Source organism: Centruroides vittatus, unplaced genomic scaffold (assembly GCF_030686945.1).
Source record: "Centruroides vittatus isolate TY-2023 unplaced genomic scaffold, ASM3068694v2 contig_181, whole genome shotgun sequence".
NCBI lineage: Eukaryota > Metazoa > Arthropoda > Arachnida > Scorpiones > Buthidae > Centruroides > Centruroides vittatus.
The window spans coordinates 571780-598297 of record NW_027121109.1 but is presented as its reverse complement, the minus strand read 5'-3'; the positions used below and the strand labels follow the sequence as shown (position 1 = coordinate 598297).

Sequence of the window (26518 nt, the reverse complement as noted above, 5' to 3'; positions counted from 1 at the left end):
GTGAATCTTACCAGTTGCATTAAATGGCTCGTTGTTTAAATTGAGTTTGACACACCTGGTCTACACCATAACACTATATGATAACAGATTTAATAATCTCATATAGCTGTATTTACTCACATATAAGACGAGGTGCGACTTTAAAGATAAAAATAAATAAAATTAGATTCATTAATACAATTCTAATTTTATTTCATTTAATCACAAATAAAATATCAAATGCACATAAATGCACACATTGTTCCACAAAAATTACTGGCATTTTAAACTTTAAAAAAACATATTGTAAAATCGACAACATAATTTGTTCATGTTAAGCTGGACAATGGGGAACCTTTTTTGCCAATTCTTAACACTCGAATTCACTCTTCTTCGATTACACTTATGAATTTCTCCAAATTATGATTTCAAATAATCACCTGTTTTCACGTGGCAATGGATTAAAACGTATATCGGGTACTTATGTGATTTTGGAATTCAATTCAAAAGCTTTGCTTTTTCTATTGCTATTCATGTTTACTCCTGACAATACACAAGAACGAGTGAAATGAACCAGATATGGTACATAGAATCCACTAACAGGGCTTGGACACACAGATTGGCAGAACATTACAAATAACAACGTAACAGCAACTCTGGCCCAATATGCAATAGAACCCAGGGTGTTGGCACGATGGGACAATGTCAAATTAATTAGAAACTCTAGACACCAATAAACTGAAAATACTAGAAACACAGGAGATATATAAGAACTCATGACAAAGGATACATATAAACAGCAAAGATGCAGAAACAATTTCCAACTCTTGAAAATTATTCATTAAATCATGTATTCATGTAACAGATTGTTATAAAATAGTTGTGCAACCATCTGTTTTATAAATTATTGTGGGGAGTTTAAACAAATGTTGTTTTTAAATTTTTGATGATGATTTGAATAAGATAAAACTTACTGTTTTAAAAGATTTTTGGTTTCAGAACCTTGCTTTTTAAAAACCTTTTCAAATTCCATCAACTAAAACAAAGAAAGTGTTCTATAGAAGCCTGATGCCAGTCCCCGAACATGGCTGAAAATGCTTGCAATATCTTGTACAATGCTGTCATTGCTGGAAACATACAGAAGGTCAATCAATTTGTCACTTAATTTTATGTATACTAATATGTGTGTGTCGGAAGAAAAACCACAGATGCAAGATGTTAAACATAATGCTTTTTACTATGAAGGATGAAGATTTTTCTAAAAGAACACAAGAAGAACAATGTTATAATTCTAGTTTTAAAAATATTTGGAATAAAAATCATTTAATGAATTTTTAGTGTCACAATCTTGATAGATTTTGTAACCTTTATAGCTTCTTTCTTACAAGGTTTAGTTTATCACCCAAGAGCATTTTGCACAAATAGCGATGCAGTGAAAATTTTAAAATATTCTCTCATTAGCCAATCATTTTGTAAAATGTAACCGATTAAAGGATTTGGCGAGAGGCCAATATTCCAAATCATGGTGCACAATTGCAGCTTATGCATTAGTGATACATTTGTACACATAACTTACAAAAAAAACTGTTTATTTTTTAGTAATGAATGATTTAAACCATCACCAAATCAATTAAACTGGTATTTATCAAACTATGATACAAATTACCAATTCAGATCTAAAATATTCTTGTTTTTACACCACACTAATCCAGAAACAATTGTAAAATTCTGGATTTAATTGTCAAAATGGCCTCAGAAATTAAAATTTTTACACATTTCGGAAACTCGCTTTTGTTTAGTGTTTAAAAATAAATATACCAATATCCAAATATTCAGTTTGAGTAACTGAATTTATTAAAAATAATGTTAAATAATACAATTGATAAGGAAAAAAGTAACATTTAGAAGATTTTGAAAGTTTTAACAACAACTTATGTCAACAAACTGCACTGAAGTGTTTAAATTTTGTTTTCATTTCCACTAAAATCAGATGTACAGAAATATCCACACCCTACACAAAACTCAAACTGACAAACTGGTAAATGAGTATCATCATAACAAATTCTGCTGCTGGATTATTTATGTTAGATGCAAATTTAAATTGCAGCAAATAACAAACTGCTACTAATTGGCATGCTATACCAATCCAATGGTTTTTGGATTGTAACTAATAAAACAATGTGTTCTCTCATTACAAATAACAATAGCAACAGAAGTTTGTTGCCAATGTTGAACTTGACTCCATGTCAAAATTTAAGATCACCACAACAACAGAATCTTGGATAAGACGTAAACTTTGAATGAGGAATTTTCCACTCAGATTTATAACTGTGGGTATAGACCCCCTCCATAGGAGCAAAATTGTCAAACTATACCAGTACAAATGACCCTTCATGAGATATTCAAGTCACCACCACAGGTCAGTTTTTACCGTAAAACAGTATACCATCTATTCTCCATGCTCTGCACATAATCTTTGATGCCGGCCATCACCTGCACCTCGGCACTCACACGGGATGAGTCCCCACACTCCTTAAAACTATGTAACAGTGAGTACTCCATAAACAGTCAAATGGGCCACTCAAAGCCGAGACGGTCACTTGAGCTAAATAGTTAAATGCAACGGTCTTAGCAGAGCGCGCGACTCCCAATTGCACACAACCCAGAAGTAGGATAATTTCAAGCGACCGTATCTCACAAATAGTCACACGCAGAGGTACAGTTTCTTTGACTCTTGCTCTTACGGGTACGGTCCACATCTCTAATAAAGTCCCAACTGTCTCGTTCGGAGGCGTAATCATACAAACTTGCCCGCAGACGTTAAACCGAAATACTCGATAGGCCTGCCGTCTTTAGGGCAACACAACTAGGATCGTTTAGTTAAGGCAATGCAACACTCAGGTAATCTTCCTTCTGAGAGGTCTTTTTAAGGGTAACTGGCCAATTACAGATGTGGCAAAAACTCCAGCCCATCCCGGCAAGGCGCGAACCCGCAACCAAACTCCAGCATTCGGAGAACAGAACCGCCCGGCCACACGACTAGAAGACGTTCCATTCGATCATTACGCAAAATTGCTCTCCGGCAGGCGAAACGTCAAAAACAACGTGCTCTCTCATTACAAATAACAATAGCAAAAGAAGTCGGCGTCAATGCAGAAGTTGACTCCATATCAGAATTTCAACATTGCCACAACAACAGAATCTTGTACTAATGTTGGAATCCGTGACGAGTTGACAGATTCAACCCTCCACACCACGAATTATTCAAGAGACGAAGCAATTACACAAAAGCAAATCAATATTGGCAATAAAGTAAGCCCAATAAGCGGCGTGAGGTGATTTACTAGATCACAACAAACAAACAAACGTCAACGTGACGTAAGGAGCAACGTAATCATAGACATCAGTAGATGGGATGCTCGGCATTTTTTTTAATTAAAACTCGATAAATGCATTCATTACGGAGAAATTTGAGCGTAAAACGTTAAAAAAATCGATTTTACCGCCAATTACGAGCTCGGTTTTAATAAATAAGCGAGAAAATGAGAAAAAAAACAGACGAACAAAAGACCAAACGAACCAAACGACATCAAACTTTTACCCCTAACATCGCATTTTCGAACGGCAAAAACCGGGCGAAATCGGTATAAAAAATAATAAATTATGTCGTAAAAAATTGTTTATAAGATCACTTACCGAAATAACCTTAAATGAAAAGTGTGAATGGTCGATAAAAACGTCAAAATCGCTCATAACTTTTGATTATCGAAGCCTTCCCCACTTCGTTCTTCGCGAATTGGCCATTGCGGATGAAAGCGACATCTGCATTATAATTATCATTTTTCGTTTTTTTTCTTTTCTTTTTTTAATTTCATTTTATTTTTATGAGCTTTTCGATGATTTTTCGAATATTTTTAGAATTATTTTAAAGAGTAATACTTTATTTAATATACGTAGGAATAATCGAAAAAGTATGGATTTTCTCGATTTTAATACTTTCTTACGAATGGCGGAATGCGAAGTTCTTGTTTTGCATGCAAGTGGCGGTTTTACAACTCGGCATTGCGACATATACACAGTAAAAGAAACGTTATACTATGTAATTGTTTAGACGACGTTTTTTAACAAGCCCATTATGGTTTCGGCCAGGTTTACAACAGGCCGACCGGGTGGTGAGGCACGGGGCCCGAAGTATCAGGACGGACAACCTCTCTAAAAATTCCTGGGGTTTTTCGACCCGTCCAAATTCGATCCCAAGTCCCCAGAGTGGCAAGCTGCCACCTTAACCGTTTGGCCATCCAGCGGATCCCACTGTGGGCCTAGCCGAATCCGTGATAAGTATAATTAAAAAGGCGCTGTTACCGCCCACAGGTAAGAAAAAGTTAAAAAAAAAAAAAAAAAAAAAAATTCAACGGATAAAATCTTAGAGGATTATTTTTCGATAAATAATTCTATTTTTTAAACATTACTGTAGGACGGAGTCCGTATATCAAAGTTTTATGTACAGTATAATGTATACAAAATTATCTTGTTTAACTTAACAGATGTAAGAAACAAAGACGACCTTTGACTTCATAGCAACAGCAAAGCAATTTCATACATTATTTTACTTCAGACTTGTAAAAGTATGAATTGTCAAATTATTTGTAACATATTAATAGTGGGAATGTGATGACGTACATCCACATTATTATGTTTGTTTGCTTGTTTAGTTATGGCAATGCAACACTTCGGCGATCTGCCTACGGGGTGCCTTCTGAAAGGTCTTTTAAGGGAAACTGGCCCCCTATTTAGGGCATTACAGACGTGGAGAAACTCGGAAAACTCCACGAGCCAGCCCGTGCGAACTCACGAACGAACTCCCAGTGTTCAGGAAACGAAAACCGCTTGGGCACTGGTGGAATTCCACATAATTATAGTTACAGCAATTGCATCAATCAGTTTACTGTGATCGTAACCCATTATTTGTTAACAGAAATAGTAAACTAACTATATTATGTACAGTATTATTGCTTTTAAACATGACATAAAAGGCCGAATGGCCGAACGGTTAAGGTGGCAGCTAACGCTCTTGGAGACCTGGAATCGATGAGAATGGGCCGCCGGAAAATTTTTGGGAGTGGTCCGTCAAGATATGTCGGGTCAAGAAGTTTGCCTTTTAATGTTGTGCAACATCATAATTTGGTGGTAACATCAGTTGGGAAGCCTTTCTATAAGGATACTGGCCTGACCAATGGGCTGGCCATGTGGATATTTTCGGATATTTTTGGGCGAGCAACTCTACAAAAATATTTCATGGGCATCTGTCTCGAATATTTCAGTTCTTGCCTTCACCACCTGGCCGAACAAACGATGGGTATGATTAAAAAGGCCTTCTCAGTGCCTACAGGGCAAACCGCCAAAAGTAAAAAAAGAAAACAAAACGACATTAATAAATAAAATTTACTTATATTTCATATCGTGTATAAATGCATAGAATGGATCTATGTATAAAATAGGGCGGGAGAGGCATCAAATAGCTCTTTAGTACTTTTTTACATTTTGAGAGAGACCATGACTAATCATAATAATGATGTTCCACGCCTCTTCTAAAGTCTTAATAATTTGAAAGGTCTGCAATTTGAAAAAGTTGTAGACCTATAAATTCCCACTGTCGTCCGTCTGTCTCTCCATCCTTCCTTAATATGGAGTTAGATAGATGAAAGCTGAGACGAAATATGGAAAGCTTAAGGGCAGGATGCCCCAATTAACTATGTAAGAACTTTCAATGCAAACCAGAAGTTTCGTTATTTCAATTTAAAACTTTCCCTGAAAGCAGTTAATAGATGACCGGCACGACTCTATCGTTAAAGGAAAAGTATGATAGACAGCGGCAAGACACTACTTTCCCGCATGAGCACCAAAGTCTGAGTTAAATAGTAACGTCATCGATGATTTGCGTCGTGACGTCTAATGACGCAAAGCGATCTCGGCGCCACTAACTTCTCAATCGGTAGTCCTGTCGCTGATTGGTCGGGCCGCCGACTTTCTTTAACATAGGAAAGTACCATTTGTCTCTCTCTAACCTGTGACACTTCTTACTTATTTTATTCATTATTAGCAGATGTTTCTCTCTCACACCTGTTATGAAGTATTTAAATTAACAAAATATATTTCTTTTTATAGCTTGTATTCGATGTCGCGTAGATTTATATTTAATATTATTAAAAATTTATCCCCTTATATTTTGAATATAAACTGTTAATAAACGGGACTTCAATGTATTCAAGCGTTTTAAATTACCCTCGTGTAGCAAGGATTTATTTACATTTAAAACACGGTAAGTATTGTGACGGTTGATATTTCAAATTTGAATTTTTAAGTAAATTTATTTATTACTTCTTAAATATTTCGTAATATTTAATTTAATTTATTTATAGAAACATTCTAAAATAAAATAAAAAATAATTTTAAATATTTAATTTTATTTTTTTAATTTCTTAAAATAAATAAAACCAAACGATTTTTACCCCGATCAGAATCCAGAAATTTCCAGAACGTGTTTTTGAATTCTGCCACACGAGGGCGTATGTCTTGGCATCCATTAAAATATTAATACTTTTTAATGGATGCCAAGACATAGTAGCTGCCATATTTATTTCTTCGTCTTTGGAATAAAAATGGCGGCCTCCATAATTATATCTTGTTATTAAAAATCTATTGAAGTTTTACTTTACTTATATGAATAATTATATTTTAACCTGATTTTTAAGCGAAAATGTGCACACGTCACAATACGCTATCGTGTATAACGTATAAAGCAATGGCGGCGGACAATGGAAATGTTAGTAACTTCTGCTTCCAGTATTGAGTCATCGTAAAATTTAATTACCAATCATTAACACACCAATATGGCTAATTTTTGGTACTAAAATGACATTAACATGTTGAGTAGTTTTTGTGTTGTCGGGTTAAGTTCATGAACGTAACCGGCGCTTGCCTGAATAAACCAATAACAAAACAGAACTATTTGATGATAAAATATGTTTTTATTTATTTATTGAATGGCCAAAATTGTAGCTTCTATTCCCTTGAATGTCTCCTCGCAAGTTGGTACGATTTGATCTTTCGGTAGCATGAATCCGTGTCTTCCTTCGTCTCTTAATTCCAATGCAAATCCTATTTTCACTCCCGCTTTTTCGTACGCCCAATCTAAAGAACTTCCTGCTGCTGGATCTGAATACAAAATTACACCTCGTGTGATATTGTTTCGGAGGTTTAAGAATTGTTAAAGCGAATAGTTGTACTTACAGATGATATTTGAAATGCTTCCACATTTAAAATTGGTTCCATGGACTTTACGTAAGGCATCGGTTCCAATTTTGCATAGTCGATCCTGAAAATTTAGCTTTGTTTAGCCCATTTTTGGGTAAAATAACTCAAAGTATAAAATATTTAAGGTTTAAAACTGGTAAATGGATGAAAGGAACCCTGAAAAACCTAGGACCGAATTCGGGCGAGTCCCTCAGGAATTTTTTTGTGGGTGGTCCTTTCCTCACTACTAAACTGCCTCATTGAGGGCCTTTGTTCTATACTCATCGTAGGTTCGACCACGATGGATATAGAAGAGAGGCCCTCTTAGTGCCCACGCGGTGTAAAAGTTTAAGAGAAAAACCCGTTTAACTTACTAGTTCTCCGTAATTTGGTGGCAAAACTCTCTTATGCCCATAAGGATACATCCATAACTGCGAATAACTGTGGACTGCAAAGTATACTTTAATGCGGCTTCCTCCTATTTGATTTATGAGATCTCTTAAGGCACGGCTCTCATTTTCAGAAAATGGGCTATCTCCACAGTAAATGTCTTCGCAAGGATTGGTACTAGTGCCAGGACCTGTAAAAGAATTCTTTAGAAAAGGATTTGCAATGAGAAAGCAACAAATAGAAGGTACAGTACATACCACAATGAGAGATGTCAAAATTTCGGTTTGCATCGGCTCCTCTGCACCACGGCGGTACAAATTTGATGCTTCTTGTTCTGGTTTTCCTCCACATACGATCCTAATGATAAAACATGCTTTAATATCATAAATTTAAAACAAATATGGCAGATATTCGACCATTTTTACCATAGTCCACGTGTAAACGTAGCCATCGGGATTACTCGAGGGAATGATGTACCATTCATGATTATCGACAAGGCTTTTGATTGTGCTGTCTGTAGCATATTTACTGGTCAACTAAGTAGAATTAAAAGTCAATTAGTTAATTTTGATGAATAAATTAGTTAATTAACATGAATTTAGAGAGTGAGGAACCTCGTGAATGTTGTAAAGGCAACTCGAAACCGAAACCCATTCTCTTGCATGTATACCACATTCTATCAGTATTGCTGGTTTGGTTCCGGAATTACCAGACCCGATCTACGTTTTCGAATATAAAAAATTGGTTGAAATTGCTAAAAAAAAGGGCAAGAAATCAGCAAAAATTGGAGAAAAACTCGCCTTCACACCCATAATTTTTCTATTTTCAAAGGTGGCACCAATAGTAATGACGGAACTTATCGATGGATAATTGCTAGCTACAGATTGGAGAAATTGGTTTATCTAGAACAAAATTTAATTATTTTAAGGTTATTTTAAAGGGTATTTTTTTAGTGAAAAAGCAAGAAACTTACTTCTTCTATCCGAAGATATCTCTGGAAATGCTCAGCGGATGCCCTCTTGTCGATTTCCGGAGTAGGTGCATTTGCTACTCTCTCTGCTTCAATAGCTCTAATTTAAAAAAACAAACAAATAAAATTAGTTGTACCCGAATTTTTTAGGGTATACACTGCATGTGGCTCGTTCAGAGTCGAACGAAACAGAAAAAGTAAGCGAGATCAACGAAGCGTGCGATCTAAATTACACGTAATTCCACCTGAAATCTCACCTTTGCAAATCCAAAATTGACACTTTAAATGTCATCCCTGCTTCTTTTAATGCTTCCTCCACATCGTCTATGTATTCTGGTGAGATTCTAATCATGATTGGCACTTTAATTGTTCTAGGATCTGTCCAGAAATCCAGCTGTAGAGAAAAATTCTAGCGTGTAATCCGCAGTTTACGTAAAGAAATGGGTAAATAATGTCATACCAAAAATCGCATTCCTAAACTCCTGAGAAATTCCAATTCTTCTTTGTCATTTGGGGTGACGGTTATCACTTTATGCCTAAAAATTAAAGAAATATGTGGAAAAAAACCGTATTATTGAAATATTTACGTGGCTCTTCGTGCAAATATCACAAATAGAGGTCCACCTCCCGGGAGAGTTGACCATAGACAAATAATTATCATCGACACGGTTTAATCTCCACCAGAAAATGGAGATTAAACCATACAAGTGGGAAAATTCCTTATAATATATACAGTTGTGCAAAGGAACAGGTGCAATACCCAAGGAAAAATTGGGTGTACATTGGGGAGTAATGCCTGGTACTTCAAGTAATAAGATATTGTTTTTCCTCTGCGCTCTAAAGATTGGGTCAGACACCACACAAACGGTTAAATATTCACAAAAGCTGTAGTTATAGATAGAGAAATAACCAGAAATCCATAGAAATAGGGATGTAAGTATGAATTTAAGTGTCTAAGGGGCAAGCAAAGAGGAGTTATCTAAATACACGATCTTACCCAGAATAATCGACGGGAGTTTCGTCTTGGGGGGTAGTCCACCCCACTAGAAATGCTAGTAGTATGAAGAAGCGCATGCTGCAGGGACGTGTCTGCCTTCACTACCGAAACAGAAATTGTCATAAGGTTATTTATACGAGGGAGGAATACGGTATCTTATCTGGGAGTAGACATGCTTCTGTTACTCTCCCATCGTTGAAAAAACCTTCCTCTTATCTCCGAACATCCTATTTTTCTCGCATTGACATGGTTGGATGGTAATCAGAGCGGAAAGAATCGGTTCTTCTTCATTACCTTACACCTGACCAAAATTTCCTGATTTCCTAATTTCTTCCCATTTTTAAAACCGAATTGGACTTTTTGTCGTCTACAAAAGGACACTGGAAAAACATTTAACGTCTTCCCTATCTGCTGATAAAAAGGAGAGAGATTATCGTTAACGACGATGGTTTTTACTATCGACAATGCTTCGTTATCTTAATAAATTTGTTAATTTTCCCTACAAATTTTGCTGTTTTTTTATGCAATAAATTTTTAAAATTATTTCGGCCCTTTTTCTTACACTTAATGGTGATTCGAATGCAAGAAAGTAGTTCGTTTCAGCTCGATTTAGATCCTTAGAAGGGTTTTACGTCGGTTCTGGGTGCTAAAAACTAATAAATTATTCGAATTTTTAAGAGTCTTTTAAGGGTTTTACGTGTGTTTTCAAATCCGAAAATTAACAAGGGTACTTTTATAGGCTTTTTTAGGGTTTTACCGGAGTTTTGAAAGCTGAAAATTAATAAATTACTCGAATTACCAATATAACTGCATGAAGTTCGTGAAATTTAGCTTCAAAAGAGTGACAATAACAATAGTTCCTTATTATCTTAATAAATTTTTTATTGTTCCCTATTAATTTTGTCATATTAATGTACTAATTTAAGGGAAAAAGACTGTATAAATTGGTGAAGTTCATAGGGAAATGTCGAAATAAAAAATAAGGCATTTAAGATGGATTTAGGGTTATTTTTATAAGGCTTTTTAGGTAATTTTAAAGGCATTTTGAAGGTTAAATATCGATAGATTATTCTAATAACGAAGCATTCGTAATGTAATGTAACTTAAGTGCATACATTTTCACTGGAAAGGCTGTTGACAGGGTCCATTTTACTATTGACAATGCCTTATTATTTTAATAAATTTGTTAGTTTTCCCTAAAAGTTCGTTAAACTAAATTTAAAAAAAAAAACTGAAATTAATGAATTTATTCAGTTTATTCCGATTTCGATAGGGAAATTTCAGTTGTTTTTACACTTGACGGGTGATTAAAATAAGTGCAAAGCATAAAATTATTACAATTAAAGCCCTAAATTGTCTGCCTAAACCTTAAAAAATCATAAACCTTAAATATGACGTGAATTGTGCCAAAATATTAATAAAAAAGCCTTATTAAATCCCTCTGATAAGGCTAAAAATGTCAATAGAAATCAATACAAACTTTTAAACTACGTAGAATCACTAAAATGCATCCCTAAATTACCTACAATACGTATATAAATTTAGGGAAAATTTGGGGAATTAATTAACGTAATTCGGGATATTTACGAATATTTTATAGCAATTTAGTGGATTAAATAAGGAAGGATTTAATACACTAATCATTCATATATGTATTTATTAATATACTTACTCAATGCCAATATCCCTACTTAATATTAATTAGGGAAATTTGAAATAAATAGGAACATTAATCAGGATATTTTCGGTTATTAATTAAGGAATTTTAAAGTGTTTGTTAGGCATTTTTAGGTAATTTTAAGGAAGAATTAACAGGTCATTTCTACAGTAAACGAGGGATAATTATTTACTATTCAGTGAAATTACTGCAAAAACATCTCTGAAGTTCTCAAGAAATGCAATTAGAAGGTTCTTAAAACATTCAATGTCATTAAAACTCTCATAAAACATACTTAAACTCATTAAAGGTACTTCTAAACACGTAAAAATACTCTCTAAAAGTGAATTTGAAGGGTTTTTTTCTACATAAATTTCCCCAATTAATACCCCAGAACTCCCTAAATTCCCCAATTAACACCAGTTTTAATACAAATATCCCTAATTAATATTCAATTAGGGATCCCTAATTATCCCTAATATCCCTAATATCCCTGATTAATATTTAATTAGGGATATTTGTGATGAGTAGGGGGCATTAATTAGGATATTTGCGAATAGCGAGTGGGTGTATTAAATGACCTAAATCGAAAAGAAATACCTTTAAAAATTCACAGATATGATCAGAACGTTTATATTTAATAACATACAACATGAAAATGGTAGCATTAACCTAATATTTATTAAAGTCACGATGGCAAGGTCAGACACAAAACAGCCAAGTCTTGTGAAACAATAGAATTGTATAATACCTACGCTTCCTATATTCGTGCCATAGAATTGTTACGTAATCCGGTAGTAACCATGCGAAAATTAACGAAATGATATTAATCTGACCCATTGTTAATGGTAGCAGCTCTAAGATTCTATGGTAAAGGGTGGACATCATCAATGACGGATCAGGGGTATACTATAAAGACCTGTTTTAATCGTGCCAATTGTGAATTCGGCAGGTCCACACGGAAGATGGTAGAGTGGTGAGAAGCGGGGGAACCATTCAGGCGGTAGAATAAAACCCTAATTGCATCAATCACTGGCTTTAGAAAGGAGGTTTTAGTAGGCTCATTAATGGCATCGAAACCAATTTTTTTAATGTCTTAACACGTTGCCGAGGTCAAACATAAACCACTGAAGCCTTACAAAACGACACAATCGCATCACTTTCCATAATAATGCCACAGAATTGAGTAATCGGACAGTTAACCAAGAGAAAACTCTACTAAATACCGCATCAATGGTGATTGGCACCTTTATTGGTGTAGCAGTGACGATTTTGACGTTCCACCCCGTTCAAAATATATGATGAAGGATGGAAAACGAGTAATTTTCCACATGGAAGAATCACGGTCACGTTATAATAATCTTGATGATGTCCACGGTATCCTTTAGAAAACTCATTGCCAAAATGTAACCCGGATCGGTCTAGTAGTTTTCAAAGTTTTTAGGGTACGGACACTTAAAAATACGAGTGCTTAACCTTAAAAAAATGTAGGTTTGTTAATAAAAATTCGTTATTATAAACCTAGAAAGGGAAAATCTTCATCTGTTGATAAGGGTTATCTGCTGATTAATTCCCTTTTTTTTTTCTTTTTGGAAAATGAAAACACAAAGTGAAATAAGTGTTTTCTTTACCACAGTAAATGGCGTGTGAATAGGGGAAAACACGACGAAATTGTGAAATTATAGGAATGTTTTCATTTAATATAAAATCAATTTAAAATTCGTTCATTTGTTGGAAGTATTTTGTTTTCCTAGAATTGTTATTTTTGAAAATATTCCCCTAAAAATATATAGAAAAACATTCCTTAAATCCTACCTTAAAAATAAGGATTTCATTTCTATGTGTAATTTCTACGTAAAGAAGTATTTTTTTTCGCGTGGCTTTACTACGTAAAAACGGTGTATCGAGAGCCCTTCAACTATACCTCGTCCTGGGGTATAGTTGAAGGGCCCTCTTAGTGACCAAAGGGCAGAAAAGGTTAAAAGGTTAGGTTTGTTAACAAAATTGGGTAGACTTATAGGCCCTGTATTTAGTGATAAAAGTGGCAGATCGCCATGCAACACGTGGGCGGGTGCCACACTGGGGTTCCTCCCTGGAGGACATTTTATAAGAAACTAGCCCGTGTTTCGGTGTTGAGCACGTAAACAAAATCCGGAAAACTACAATGTAAAGTGGTTTTATACACTGATGGGCACTGTAGGAATGCAATACCCTACACATTTATGGATGTCTTTATTGAGCCGCTTGAGTCGAAGCAGTTCGATAAAGACGTCCATGGCATAGAATGCAAGAAAGAGTTTATAGAAAGATAATGGTAATTGACTACCTGACATTGAGTTTGGTAAATATTTCTTTTATGATAAACGAGGTAAGGTATTATGCCCTCATTGAGGAAATCTTCATTGATCGATTATCCAAGTTATCTAGGTTAAGCTTTATAAATTTTCTTCTGTTCATATATAAATAATATCGTATTTAGAGGTCAACGTAGTTATAATCTTCGAATTGTTTTATGAAATTGGGTTTTTAGTTGTTAAAGTTTTCATCCACAGAGTAGGGAAGGTTCTACATAATGCTGTAGTTTGCTTATCATTACGCATATAAAGGGTACTTTGGTCGTGCTAAGGGGTTGGCCACGTGAAGTTTTCCGGTGGTTTCTTCACGTTTATAACACCTAACAAGTGGTTAGTTTTCTGTAGAAAGCCCTTCTCAGAGGCTTGTTAAAAACGGGCCCTCTTATGCCTAGTGGGCGAAAAAGAGGAATTAAGCATAGATATAAGTAATACCCAGTGATACTGCAAAAGATGTGTAGAAAACACAATCTTATTTCAAGTACAAGATAATTACTCCAAGTGTGACCCTTATGGACTATTCCAAGGAGGGGACCACGTGTGGTTTATACCAAATGAAAATAGAAAAGGTTAATGTTACCCTAGGTATCGAAGATGGCGGATTCCAGCAATCAGAAGACAGGGAACAGTGGGGACCACGTTCTAACCTAACCTAACCTATTCTAATAATTTGGTTGTTAATAATTATGGTAATTTATTAGAATAGGTTAGGTTAGATTAATGATTCGACAGTGAATTTTTTATGTGAGTAAATATTCTGCTGTGAAAGAAAATTAGAAAAAATAAAAAATAAATATTTTTACTCCACCCATGGGTGGATGGATACAAGAGACAATAGAACTTTTCATTTACGTCATTCTAATCCCCATTAGATTATTACCGAAATAAAATAAAAATATACATATTTATGTATAAAATTTATAGATTTAACACGAAAATAACAAATAAGGAGGCTTTAAACACAAGAAATTCAAAAATATATACTGTCGCCATCTGTTATCAGCTTTAGTAACCAAAACCACATAATATTAAAAAAATGTGAAAAATGTAAAAAATACCCTATTAAAATGCAAAATTTATAAAACTAATTAATTAAAATCGAAGAGCGCATTAATTAGCTTATAAATTATGCAAATTTACTTGTATTTTTATTTTTAAAATCGCATTATTTCTGATAATCCATCATCGATCATACGCATCATCTGTGATGAAGCCATCAGATTTTAAAGAAAAAAAACAACAATAAAACAGTAAATTGTTACGTTATTTTAATAAGAAGGGGAGGAAAAGCATTTCTTAATGGACAATTACGTTTCTGACCCCGAAACTAGTTAAACCTTCGTGCATTCGATGAATAACGAAGCTAGTTTAAATAATAAATTACACGAATTTTCTTTTACCTCCGATACGATCTGTTAAACGTTCTGTTTGTCTGTCAGGGTCATCGACTGCCCTCCTCGCATAAGTTTTTTAAAATCTGGTTTGACTGGAATTTATTCGAAAAAGAAAGTAGTTCTTGTCATTGTGTAAATACAGGATTTGACTTTCAACCTTTATAAATTAAAACTAGAGGTTAAAGAATTAAAAACTGGATTGTTTAACTGATTTTTCAATTAATAAAAGAAAATTAAAAAAAGTTAGTTTTAGCCTGGCAGCTTAGGCCTTACGTTGAATCTATAGGTTAAGGCCTCACTTTTTTATATGGGGAAGGGCCTGTTATATGTTAGGTTCACTATAGCTTAGGGTCACGACAAGTCTAGAACTGGAGAAATCATATAAATTTGATCTTCAAAATGGTGGAATATCTTAGATCGAATATTTAAGAAGATTACCACACATAAATACAATTAACATATGAAAGGATTAAAAAAGGCGAGAAAGGACCGGAGATAATCGAAAATGTAGCGCTTACCCATCTCTGAAACCCAAAATAAATTGTAAATGAAACCAATTTGCCATCATTTATCACAATTTACAGCATCTTTACGTAAAAGTCCACTGTGCCACAGGCTCCAGTTCCTGATACAAAACGAGGGGGTCTTCGAGAGAAGGTACGTTGGGGAATTTCCCCCATCCAAGAGAAAACTTAGAGGCCGTAGTGATTCAAAAAAGGCAAGGCTTTTACCCTGGCCCCCATACCAAGCTATTGGCAGCCCTGATCAGGGGCTGTGCTCAAATGTCCGTATTGATTCCCCCCTCATGAAAAATGATAGAGTAGAATAGAAATTTTTAAAATATAAAGAAAAATTCGAGAAGATTTAGACCTGAATAATTTATAATTCGTGACTTTAATGGTAACCATTTTAATACCGAAAGTACTAAAAAGTTTACCCTCCAAGGTCATTATGACCGTGTCAGGTTAGATGTAAGATATGAAAGCGAATTTTTAGCCCCAAATTGCCGTTTAGAACCTGTTCACTTTTTAAAAATGCTTTGACATTTCACTCCGATTCTAGAAAAAAAAAACACAAGTGGGTTTCTATAAATATTACATAGGCTTTTTATGATAATCTTAAAGAAAATGCAAAGTAACATCAATGCTCAAGGATGTAGAAATAATTAAGTACGTGAGAAAATTTAAAAAAAAACATCGCCATTCTGAAAAGAGGAATGACCCCCCTGTATGACGTCACTGAATATTTATTTAAAAGAAAATTCATGAACCTAACTCGTTTCGTCAACTCAGTTAAGGTCAAGTTCGTTGTAGGTGAAAGGGACAAATATAGAGAGTAAGGGTAAGTGCCACCAAACGGGGAAGACATCAAAATACATTTCGGATTTAATAAGGAATAGATGCTTGCAGGTATGAACCCACGCCTATTTTTAATCTTCTTGGGTATTCCTGGGATAATATGCCAAACCAACGAAGCCAACTTTACAGGGTAAGTGATCGAATTGTATTTATGTGGCACATGCCATTGAAAACTATTGTTTATGAAAATTTGGGGGCATTTTAACGTAGAGTATGCTTTAAATTTTAGACATAAACTAATAGGAGCCTTCCCGAGTAGCGAGAAAGAAATAGACGTGTTGAGGGAGTTGCGGAATAACTCAGACGTGAGTTGAAATTATTTTTTTTTAAAGAGATTTGCAAGTTTTAAAATTGTTAAACGTGTAAATTTTTAAAATTTAGGTGGATTTATGGAATGCTCCTTCAGCCCTGTACGAGAAAGTTAATCTTCTGTTAACACCAGAAATTGCTGATGAAGTGGAAGAAAAATTGAAGGACAACGGCATCGACTTCTACGTTGTTACTAACAATATACAAAAGTAATGTATAAATATATTTGTTTTAAAAATATTTCATGAAATATTAAAAGAAATTTATTGAATTAACAGATGGATAGATCAAGAGAAGGCAACTAACACTCCTGATCTATTCGAGCAAATTCAAGATGTCTCCCGTTTCGATTTACAGAAGTACCATAGATTGGATGAGGTAATGCGTTATTATTTTAAAATATGAAGCTTTATAGCTGAATTTAACCTTAAAATGTGATATTTTCCCATAGATTAATGTGTACTTAGACGAATTTGCAAAACTGAATGGGCATATGGCTTCGGTGATCACCATTGGGCACAGTGCTCAAAATAACCCAATCAAAGGGCTTAAAGTAAATTTTTCTTAATTATTATTATTATATATTTATTTAAAATTACTTATGGTAAATTTTACGTAGATAGGTAATCCTGGAAACCATAATAAACCCGTTATTTGGATCGACGCTGGAATACATAGTCGCGAATGGGTTGCACCCGCTACTGCTTTATTCTTGATAGACCATTTATGGAAAAAGAGTTCAGATTCCAGAGTCAAGAAGTTGTTAGACACTTTCGATTGGTACATTATTCCCGTTTTAAATCCCGATGGATACGTACATACTTGGAGTGGGGTAAGGAAACATTACTTACTGTTAATTTGGATCTTGGAGGTACTTCATGATCTTTAATGTTCGTTGCTTCTATGAAGAATCGAATGTGGAGAAAGAATCGTATCGTTTCTGGCTCTAGATTCTTCCAAACTTGTTATGGCGTGGATCCTAATAGGAATTTCGATGCAGATTTTGGCAGTAGGTAATTGTTTCTAACGCTCATACCTGGGGTGCCATAGATCCTCATGCAACTTTATTTCCAGAAGCGGGAACCGACTCCAATCCGTGCAGTGATATTTATCCAGGAAGCGCAGCTTTTTCAGAAAATGAATCCAGAGCTGTAAGAGATGCCATAATGCCAATGAGAAACCGTGTGAAAGCCTACTTTACTGTTCACGCTTACTCTCAGTTGTGGATGATTCCATACGGATATAAACGTGAAACTACTAAAGATTTCTTAGCTCAGGTATTTTTTTCTTTTATAAATATTGAAATGGCGTTTTAATGATCTTTAATGACCTCTTTTCTTCACAGATGACAGCTCTGCAGAAGGCTGCAAATGCAATAGTCCAGAAACATGGTCAATGGTACCGTTATGGAGCAATCGCCAACACTATATGTAAGTATAGCAGAAATTTCTCTGAAAATTCGTATATTATTAATAATTTATGGAATATTTCATTGTTTTAGATCCTGCAAGCGGTAGTTCTACAGATTGGGCATACGAAAAGGCTGGGATCAAGTACTCTTTCGCATTAGAATTAAGAGATAAAGGACAATATGGGTTTTTGCTACCAAACTCTCTTATAAAACCTACTGCCGAAGAAACTATAGAAGGGATATTTGCTGTTGCCGAACACGTTATTGCTGAACTGTAAAATTAATTAAAGAATATCCATTGTATTCTACATTCTTCGCGATTATGTTTCATGAATTCGGATTGTTTCTAGTTAATTTTATAGGGTATACAGAATAAAACTGAATTTTTAAAACTTTTCATGGCTCATACTTATAGGTATTTGCATATTTAATCAGCATGCCATTTGATTATAATAATTAATACATACCCGTTTATATACAATATCGAATATTATATAATATTTCAAACGTGTTCAATATTGTTCTTACATTTTGTTTAATGCTCTTGCATACATGCCCACTGAACCCCTTGTCCATGATACTTCCATTGCGGGCCTGGCCGAATTCAGACTTACAAAGGGACTGGCTAACTGGTGAAGGGTGTGGCACATATTCAAGTCAACTCACCCATGAAAATTTTTAAGCTGATGTGAATCGGAATGCCAGTCCTCCGGAAAGGTTAGGTTGATACTACTATAGCGGGGGGTATCAGCTGTCTGCTCTGGAGGATTCGGCCACGTTGCAGAACTCTGAAGGAAAGTTAAGGTGTAGTATTGGAAGGGTCTTCTACTTTGGCACTTTGAATTGGATTGTTGGTATGAGCTTTAAGGCAACGCAACACATAGCCGATCTGCCAAAGGGAAGGTACTTCCCGGAAGGGTTTTTATGGGAAGTTGTCACCTGTATAGACTAGAATATTTAAATTTACAAGAATATCTAATTTCCTGATGTCCCATCGCTTTTCATATCTAAATAAATGAACTTACAATAATGTGGTTACAAAAGAAATGGACAATAAATTTCATTATTTTAAGGAAATCGTTGTAATGTTTCTACACACTATAAACTGTCAAATTCTGACTTTCAATGATCCTGATTTATACTTATGTATCGAACCTTTTACAAAAACCAGCGCATATTTTAAAAGTAATTTGATAAATTTAAATAGAATAGACATTTTACATTTTTCAAAGAAAGGCAATAACATTATTTCAATTTTATAAATCTAAATACATTAAATTTTTGCCATAGCACACCTACCAACAGATTCGATATTAAAGTATATATGAAGGAAAATATTTAGGTTATAATTAGTTTAATAAGAGGAAGAAAATTTGAGTTCGGAGAGAAATAAAAGTAATATTAAAATATTAACGAACACCCGTGGCTGAGTGGATAAAACCATTGAACACTGGTAGTCAGTGGTGGGTTTGCGCCTCACCAATGGGCTGGCCATGTGGTTTTTCGGGTTTTTTCACGTGTCTAACATCTAAACACGGGCCACTTTCATATAAAAAGACCTCATAGAAGACATCTTCTCCTTGACAGATCATACAAGTATTGTCTTGCTTTACCTGGTATACCGACAATCCAATCCATACCCAAATTATCAATATAAGTGGTCGTATTATATACAGACAGGCTAACATGAAAAAGAATCGTTCAGAAGCAGCGGCGTGTAGAGAATGGACTAGAGGATTACGCTAGACCCCTAAATTCCTTGAAATACCGTCTAAATGTTATTTTTAATGCATTTATTTTTGAAACCTTTCGCTTGAAAAATTTGTATTTTTTTGTGTATTATTTTCATCCGTCTTTCTCTCTTTTACGCTGAGTTCAGCTCTTCAACGAACCAACGGGTGTTTAAATAATAATTGTTCTAATATAGGTTTTCTCACTTCTGACCCCATTTCAAAATGATCACAGTAAGCCGCTGTTCAGAAGGCCTTTAGCACCCCCTCACATCGAAGTTTTCTATATTATGTTCTATGCTCTATTGTCTATGTTATAAAGAGAACAAAGCATACATTATATCAGATTAATAATCAAGATCAAACCTCTAAGAGATCGAGCATTTCTCGATCTCTTTGATGCTCTGGACCCTTTTTAAGGCATACGGTACACTCAAACCTGTTTTTGTGCGGTCTTTTTTTGTGCGATTTTTTATATGTGCAATGTGTTTTGTGCAATTATTTTTGTGCAGTATACCAATTTGATTGAAATTCATATAGAGAGGTTTCATGTCGACATCACGAGTGACGTCATGAGCATGCGCAATTGTCCAGCGCCATCTTTGTGACTGTTTGTGACTTGTTTACGTTTTGTGTGTGTTCACGTGCGTTTTAACTGGAGTTCTTGTGTTGTTTTTTTCGTCGCGAATATCACTATGGTGATTTGTTGTGTAATTGGGTGTAATGCTAGTTCACTCAAGAACAAAGGAACATCATTTTTTAAAATTCCCGGCATTATTTGTCATCAAGGATCTCAAACTGAGGAGCTTTCACGACGAAGGCAAACTGCATGGCTCTCGAGAATTAACCGGAAAAATTTCGTTACGAATAAAGTGAATATCAATACAAGAGTTTGTCAGAAACATTTCATTTCAATATTTACGTTAATAAACACTAAGTTATATTTTAAAACCTAAAAGAGTTTACTGATTTGCTTATATTAATTTAGTTAGGTATAATGCATTTATAAACGAATAACTAACGTAATTTCAGGCTTTAGCTAGTGCAAACTTATAAACATTACACGTTAAAACGAAAAGCAAGTAGACTTATTATATGCTAGTTTCAACTAGAAAATAAAGGTACTGAACAATTTGAATTAAAAAATTTCCACGGCTGTTTTTAATTAGACTTTTACTTTCAGACAAAAATTCTTACTTAAGAAATACGTAAAAACACGAGTTTAAACAAACAAAAGAAAACATATCTTTCCAAGCAATATTACTTCGCTGTTATTAATTACTTTTACTTTTATATCAGGAGAAACCCAGCCACTTGTTAAATAGTTATGGGCCTCTAAAGATTTATAAGCTTTCATTTGTGACAGGGTGTAGAAATTTGTTGTAAAAACCAAATAGTTTATAATGTCACCAAATTCTACTTTCGGCCACAACTCTTGATATACGACGAAGTCTGATAAACTGGCTTCGTATGGATCGCCTTGACATAACGAAATTTTCTCTTCGTACAGAGCTGCATCTCGTCCTGTTAGACTGCTAGAATAGCTTGCAAGAAAAGAATCTTTTTTAACTTAATCCATGATAATAGAACTGCAGTATTTTTGTACGTTTAAACTAAAAAAAGACGTCGAATAACAGACTACGTGCAAGCTAAGCGAGCGAAAACTACCACAAAAATGGCGAATGGGCGGAGCAAACGTGTGTTTTATCACGTGACATGCGACCTTGAAACCTCTCTATACCGCACACAAAAAATCACACAAAACAAATCGCACAAAAAAAAAGACCGCACAAAAACAGGTTTGAGTGTATATTAAAAAAGGCAAAACAGCGTTAAATAGTTATGTTATATTTTCTTAAATAATAAAATTTTACAGAAAATAGAAAATTTTAATAGACAAAAAGTACATTGGAGGATGTAAAGAATGTTTTTGAGGCTCCAAAAAGTGAGTTTCAGGTCAGATTGCCCTGTTGATTCCCATGTGATAGGGTCTGCCTACTGCCACTAATTCTAGATAATACAAAATTAGCATATATAACCAGGGACGAAGCAACTGGGTAGGGGCAATGCATTATGGGTTTATATATTTTTTTATTATAAAAATATTACAGTGTAAAGAAAGAGCATGGGAAATAAGGGAGCTAGCCTTGTTGACTGACATTCTGCATGAGCTATCAGGTACTGGATAGTGGAGTGAAGGCTAAATCTTTGCCTGCTCCCCACTTCCTACTAGTAATATCCTGTAAATACAGTCCTGTATATAATAATCTACGATGTCATAACTCATTAATGCTTGATATTGTATTATAGTGTATTATTTACCATACACACTGTGGTGTGTATTGTACATTTCTAATAACAAATTGATAAAGTATATGCAACGAATTTACATTTCTGATCGAATTAAAGTAGTTTATCCGGTTAGAAGCAAATCGATAGATATTCAGTTCTCAGATCGATATAAAAGACACAATTAAAACAAAAATTACAGGTGAAATGTACGAAAAATTCCAGGAGATTTCATAATCCACACGTAATCAAATACTTACAACGAATTTTATTAGCCAGTCAAAATTTCCTACTTGGAAAATCGTGAAGATTGCTTCTCACGTATGGTAATTATTTTGTCTATAAAAGGAAGAATTCATTTATAAATCATAAGATTGCTCTCTCTTAAGAGACACCATTAAGTTTTCTTGAATATTTAATAAATTCGAAAACGGCAAAATAATTGGATTAAATAAAGAATCACGTATCGTATGCATGGTTGAACATAATCAAGAATTCTTTATTCTTCATCGAATTTTCCAGGTGAGAACAAAATGTCTCTCTTAAGAGGACAGGTAATGATTTTTTATGCCTTTCCCCTGTTTTTGAATAGCTAGAAATGTTTACTTGTATCAATCTCATTTATTTCTCTTCAGATTTCTTTCTTCTTGTCGTTTTCATTTATGGATCCTTCTTCAAAGTTTTCTTCTTCTCGAACTAGTAGCAAATATCTTTGTTACTTTTTTAATTATCTCTATTATTATATATCATAGCGTATTTTTTGTTGATGCTGTCATATTGCAATTATTGTTTATAGCTTCCCTGTTGTGTTTCCGAGCCAATGGTTACCACATCTTAGATTCTAAATCAACTTTCCGCTTGGTTTCCTACGTTTTGATGCTTCCCACTGCTTTCACGTTTACTATACAATAATTTCTGATTCTCCATTCTTTTTTTCCGTTTATCATATTTAAGATTTTCAATTTTATTTCTACTCCAATAGATTTAGTATTCAATTTGAAAATTTCATAGAAAATTTGAATTTTATCTTCCTTCTTATAAGGTCTCCTATAAATTCCTTATATTGTTAAGGTTTACATTCATATTTTTAAATTGATTTTATTACAAATATTTTCCGATTTCTCGTTATTTTATTGAATTTACTTGAAAGCTCTACTGTGTTCTAAAATCTAAACTGGTAATTCTACGAAAAATATCTTTTAGTTGTTTTACTTTTATTAAATTACAGATGAAAATGCAATCTCATATCTCAGAGTTATCATATAAACATTTGAATTCGTCCATAAATTACGTAACCTTTTAACTATTATCCCAATCCCGTAATGCTTTGTAACATTGCCGTATAAACCCACCCCCAAAATTATGTAACGCGTATCGTCCCTCGACCCCGTTAGCTATACTAAGAAGTAATACAACCGAATATTAATTACATGCACGATGTACAAAACAGTGACGTAAAACGTACGGTTCGTATGCACCAATAAAATTGAGTTATTCTACTTTCTAAGAGTTGAAACGGAGCCCACCAGTGGCCGAGTAAATAAGAACCACCGAACCACGCTAGTCGTGGGTTCGTGCCTAGCCAACGAGCTTGCCACGTGTAGTTTTTCTGGTTTTCTCCACGTCTGTAACACCTATATAGGGGCCAGTTGGCAGATCGTCATGTTGTGTTGCAGTTAATAAACGAGACCCTAGCGTTACATGACGTTTTTGTGCCCACCAGTGGCCAAGCGGTTCCGTTCCCTGAACACTGGGAATTCACCAGGGCGTGGAGTTTTCCGGGTTTTCTCCACGTCTGTAATGCCCGAATAGGGGCCAGTTACCCTTAAAAAGACCTCCCGGAAGCATTCACCTTAATTAAACAAACATAACGTTTTTGTAAACATCCCCAACCCCTTGTAACGCATGGTAACGATCACCCGCATAAACCACCCACCCGTATCTGCATAAGTCATGGACAGCCTCTTATTACTTAATGCAAATACTTAAGATTTATAGAACGAAGTTGAAATTTTCAATTTGTTTCATATCATTTTTACTGTACTTTTTTTTTCTTTTATACCGACCCCGCGTAAGAGTTTCAATTTTTTCTTTCATCAATTTACCAATATTATATTTTCCAGCATTCGGTTATTTTAGAAGAATTTTTAATCTATTTTTCCAATATACCAATAACAGAATTTTTCCGGAAAGCGCGACAGCCATTTCTTTTATATATATATATATATATATATTTTATTTTATTTATTTTTTATTTTTAGGAGATTGCAATATCTATATCTATAAATATTAACGGTACCCTACAAACAAACATTTTAAAACTTATAACGATCCGAAATTGAATTATTTGAGATTTTGAAAAAAGAGAGAAGGGAGGAAAATTTCTTTTTTTGTCGATATTAAATCACTGGCAACAGGGAAAGAAAGGAAACTGGAGGAAAATTGAAAATTTCTACAACTTTCCTTTTCTTGATATTTGCGACATTTTATGAAAGTTATTCGCCTCCTCAAATTGAATATTTTACGTTTGAATTTGATGTAATTTTTTTAATCATTTTATTTATTTTTTTAAGAAAAAAAAACGAAAATTGAACCCCCTACTACGCTATAACTCGTCCTTCGGTCTCTTATATATTAGACACAAACATTAAGTCGCTTATCGCTGGTGTGCGAGTTGAATTATCCAATTCATTACAACAACTATTAAATTTACTTTAAATTTTCGAACTTAATTACGATTATTTCGTATAGAAACGAACATTTACTTAAATTCGATCGTTATCTTTAATTAATAAACTCGATTAGATCTCTTTATTTTTAAATTTAAACTTAATTAAGTTATTGCTGCCATCTGGTAGCGAAGGAATTAAAATGATGCGATTTGCGTGTTTCCGCTTATCGATATTTCTGTACATTGTCTTTTATTGTGTTTTTTAAATAAATTACACTTGTTGAAATTTCTAACAAGATATTATCTCCAGTGAAGGATGCTTAAGATACTGGATAAAAAAATGTTACACCGGCGAACCTTTGAGCAACGGACACTGATGGGAAGATAAAAATTGGCCGTTGCTCGAGGTGTTCATTTTTTAGAAATGAATTTTCCAGCCATTTTTGTTCAAGTAAAACGTTGCTGAGAAAATGGCTGCTGTTTTGAGGTGGCTGTTGTTGAGAGGTGGCCGTTATTGAAGGTTTGACTGTACTAATAATATGCTCATGCATTTATATACGTGTTAAATTTAAATTGTGTAATTTTTCTTGTACATAAATTAAATACAGTCGAAACGCCAATAACGTCACCTCTCAACAACTTCCATCTCTAAACAGCGGCCATTTTTTCAGGAACACGTGTTTTTGAAGTGCACACCTCCATACAACGCATTATTTATGTTCTCGTTTAGAGGTTTTACTGTATTATTGTAAATGTATAGAAATGACTATTAAGACATTCAAGGAAGATTATACACGGAAATTAAGTCCAAAATACGTGAATATTTCACAAAATTTCGTGAAATTGGATAATATACCGTATTACACCCTCCATTTAACAGAAGTTTTCTTAGGAAGGAAAGATTAGATTCATTATTATTAATATAATAGCAGATTTTTATTCTATTGCGTTTACAAGAGAATGGAGCATTCAGAAATTACAACATATTTTCTTATGTTGGAATTTACATTAATTTAATCACAGAATGGAAATTTTAATCGATTGTAAACAGTTATTTTTATAACTGTAGATAAAGGAAAGCAATCAGAAAGTATAGAAAGTCGTTTTCTTTTGCATTCCAAGCTTTAGTTGAATTTTTACGACCCTCTACTCCATGCTATTAATTTAAAAGATGAGAAGTGACTTGGCTGGATAATATCCAATTCTTCTTTCTTAAAACAGAATAAAATGCAATAAAGATTCTGAAAAGATAAGGCATTTTTTACTATTTTTATTATTATAATTTCCGAAAAGTGAGGAGGGGGGAAGAAAAGTTGGAAAATTCTAAGTTTAAAATTTGTTGAATGACAGATAAAAGAAAGTGGAAAAATATTTTAAATGAATAAAATTTTGTTTTGGAATCTTAAACGTAATTTTAATTCATTTTTGGAATTTTAATAGGATAATTGTTTGATTTATCGCGGTTCACTGTGCTTCTATATTATTAATAGAACAGGCGAGCAACTGTACTGTACAATGACCAGTGGTCGGAGCATTAAAAAAAAAATGGTTGTTGTAGGCAGGTTATTTTGCTTGTCGATAATGAAAAATGTCCGCAGTTTAAAGGTGGTCGTTGTTGGAGGTTCGACTATATTAAGCTTTCACTCTGCAGATGGAAGGAAGTACAAAACGTGAGGAATGATTTTTTTATGCTATGTTTTCTATAAAATAACGCATTAC

At 34.2% G+C, this 26518-nt stretch overlaps 2 protein-coding genes across 3 annotated transcripts; one reads left to right on the top strand and one right to left on the bottom strand.

Annotated features, from left to right (window-relative positions):
- The first annotated feature begins 6174 nt into the window (after positions 1 to 6174).
- On the top strand, positions 6175 to 18504 carry LOC136969833 (carboxypeptidase B-like). Of its 2 annotated transcripts, none has more exons than XM_067264107.1 (11): positions 6175 to 6298; positions 16441 to 16519; positions 16619 to 16694; positions 16771 to 16907; positions 16977 to 17076; positions 17150 to 17251; positions 17318 to 17530; positions 17608 to 17707; positions 17773 to 17975; positions 18044 to 18128; positions 18200 to 18504. In XM_067264107.1, exons 1-11 carry the CDS (start codon positions 6238 to 6240, stop codon positions 18385 to 18387), a joined length of 1344 nt encoding a protein of 447 aa, XP_067120208.1. In that variant the 5' UTR covers positions 6175 to 6237; the 3' UTR covers positions 18388 to 18504. The 2 variants fall into 2 exon arrangements, with proteins under 2 accessions (XP_067120208.1, XP_067120209.1); XM_067264108.1 differs by lacking the exon at positions 6175 to 6298 and adding an exon at positions 16193 to 16372.
- Positions 6988 to 9767, bottom strand: LOC136969832 (carboxypeptidase B-like). Its single transcript, XM_067264105.1, has 11 exons — positions 9630 to 9767; positions 9093 to 9168; positions 8890 to 9026; positions 8636 to 8732; positions 8463 to 8564; positions 8277 to 8381; positions 8088 to 8198; positions 7920 to 8019; positions 7647 to 7852; positions 7270 to 7354; positions 6988 to 7194 (listed from the first exon to the last, which is right to left on the bottom strand). The coding sequence occupies exons 1-11, from the start codon at positions 9704 to 9706 to the stop codon at positions 7016 to 7018; spliced, it is 1275 nt and encodes a 424-aa protein (XP_067120206.1). The 5' UTR covers positions 9707 to 9767; the 3' UTR covers positions 6988 to 7015.
- Positions 18505 to 26518: the final 8014 nt, after the last annotated feature.

Excerpts from the sequence above, each read along its gene's own strand:
- LOC136969833 (XM_067264107.1), top strand. The coding sequence starts at position 6,238 with ATGTATTCAAGCGTTTTAAATTACCCTCGTGTAGCAAGGATTTATTTA. Across the intron at positions 6,299-16,440 it reads TTATTTACATTTAAAACACG|GTATGAACCCACGCCTATTT; the intron begins GTAAGTATTGTG and ends AGATGCTTGCAG. Across the intron at positions 17,976-18,043 it reads CTAAAGATTTCTTAGCTCAG|ATGACAGCTCTGCAGAAGGC; the intron begins GTATTTTTTTCT and ends TTTTCTTCACAG.
- LOC136969832 (XM_067264105.1), bottom strand. The coding sequence starts at position 9,706 with ATGCGCTTCTTCATACTACTAGCATTTCTAGTGGGGTGGACTACCCCC. Across the intron at positions 8,199-8,276 it reads GCCTTTACAACATTCACGAG|TTGACCAGTAAATATGCTAC; the intron begins GTTCCTCACTCT and ends AATTCTACTTAG. Across the intron at positions 8,020-8,087 it reads ACGTTTACACGTGGACTATG|GATCGTATGTGGAGGAAAAC; the intron begins GTAAAAATGGTC and ends TTTTATCATTAG.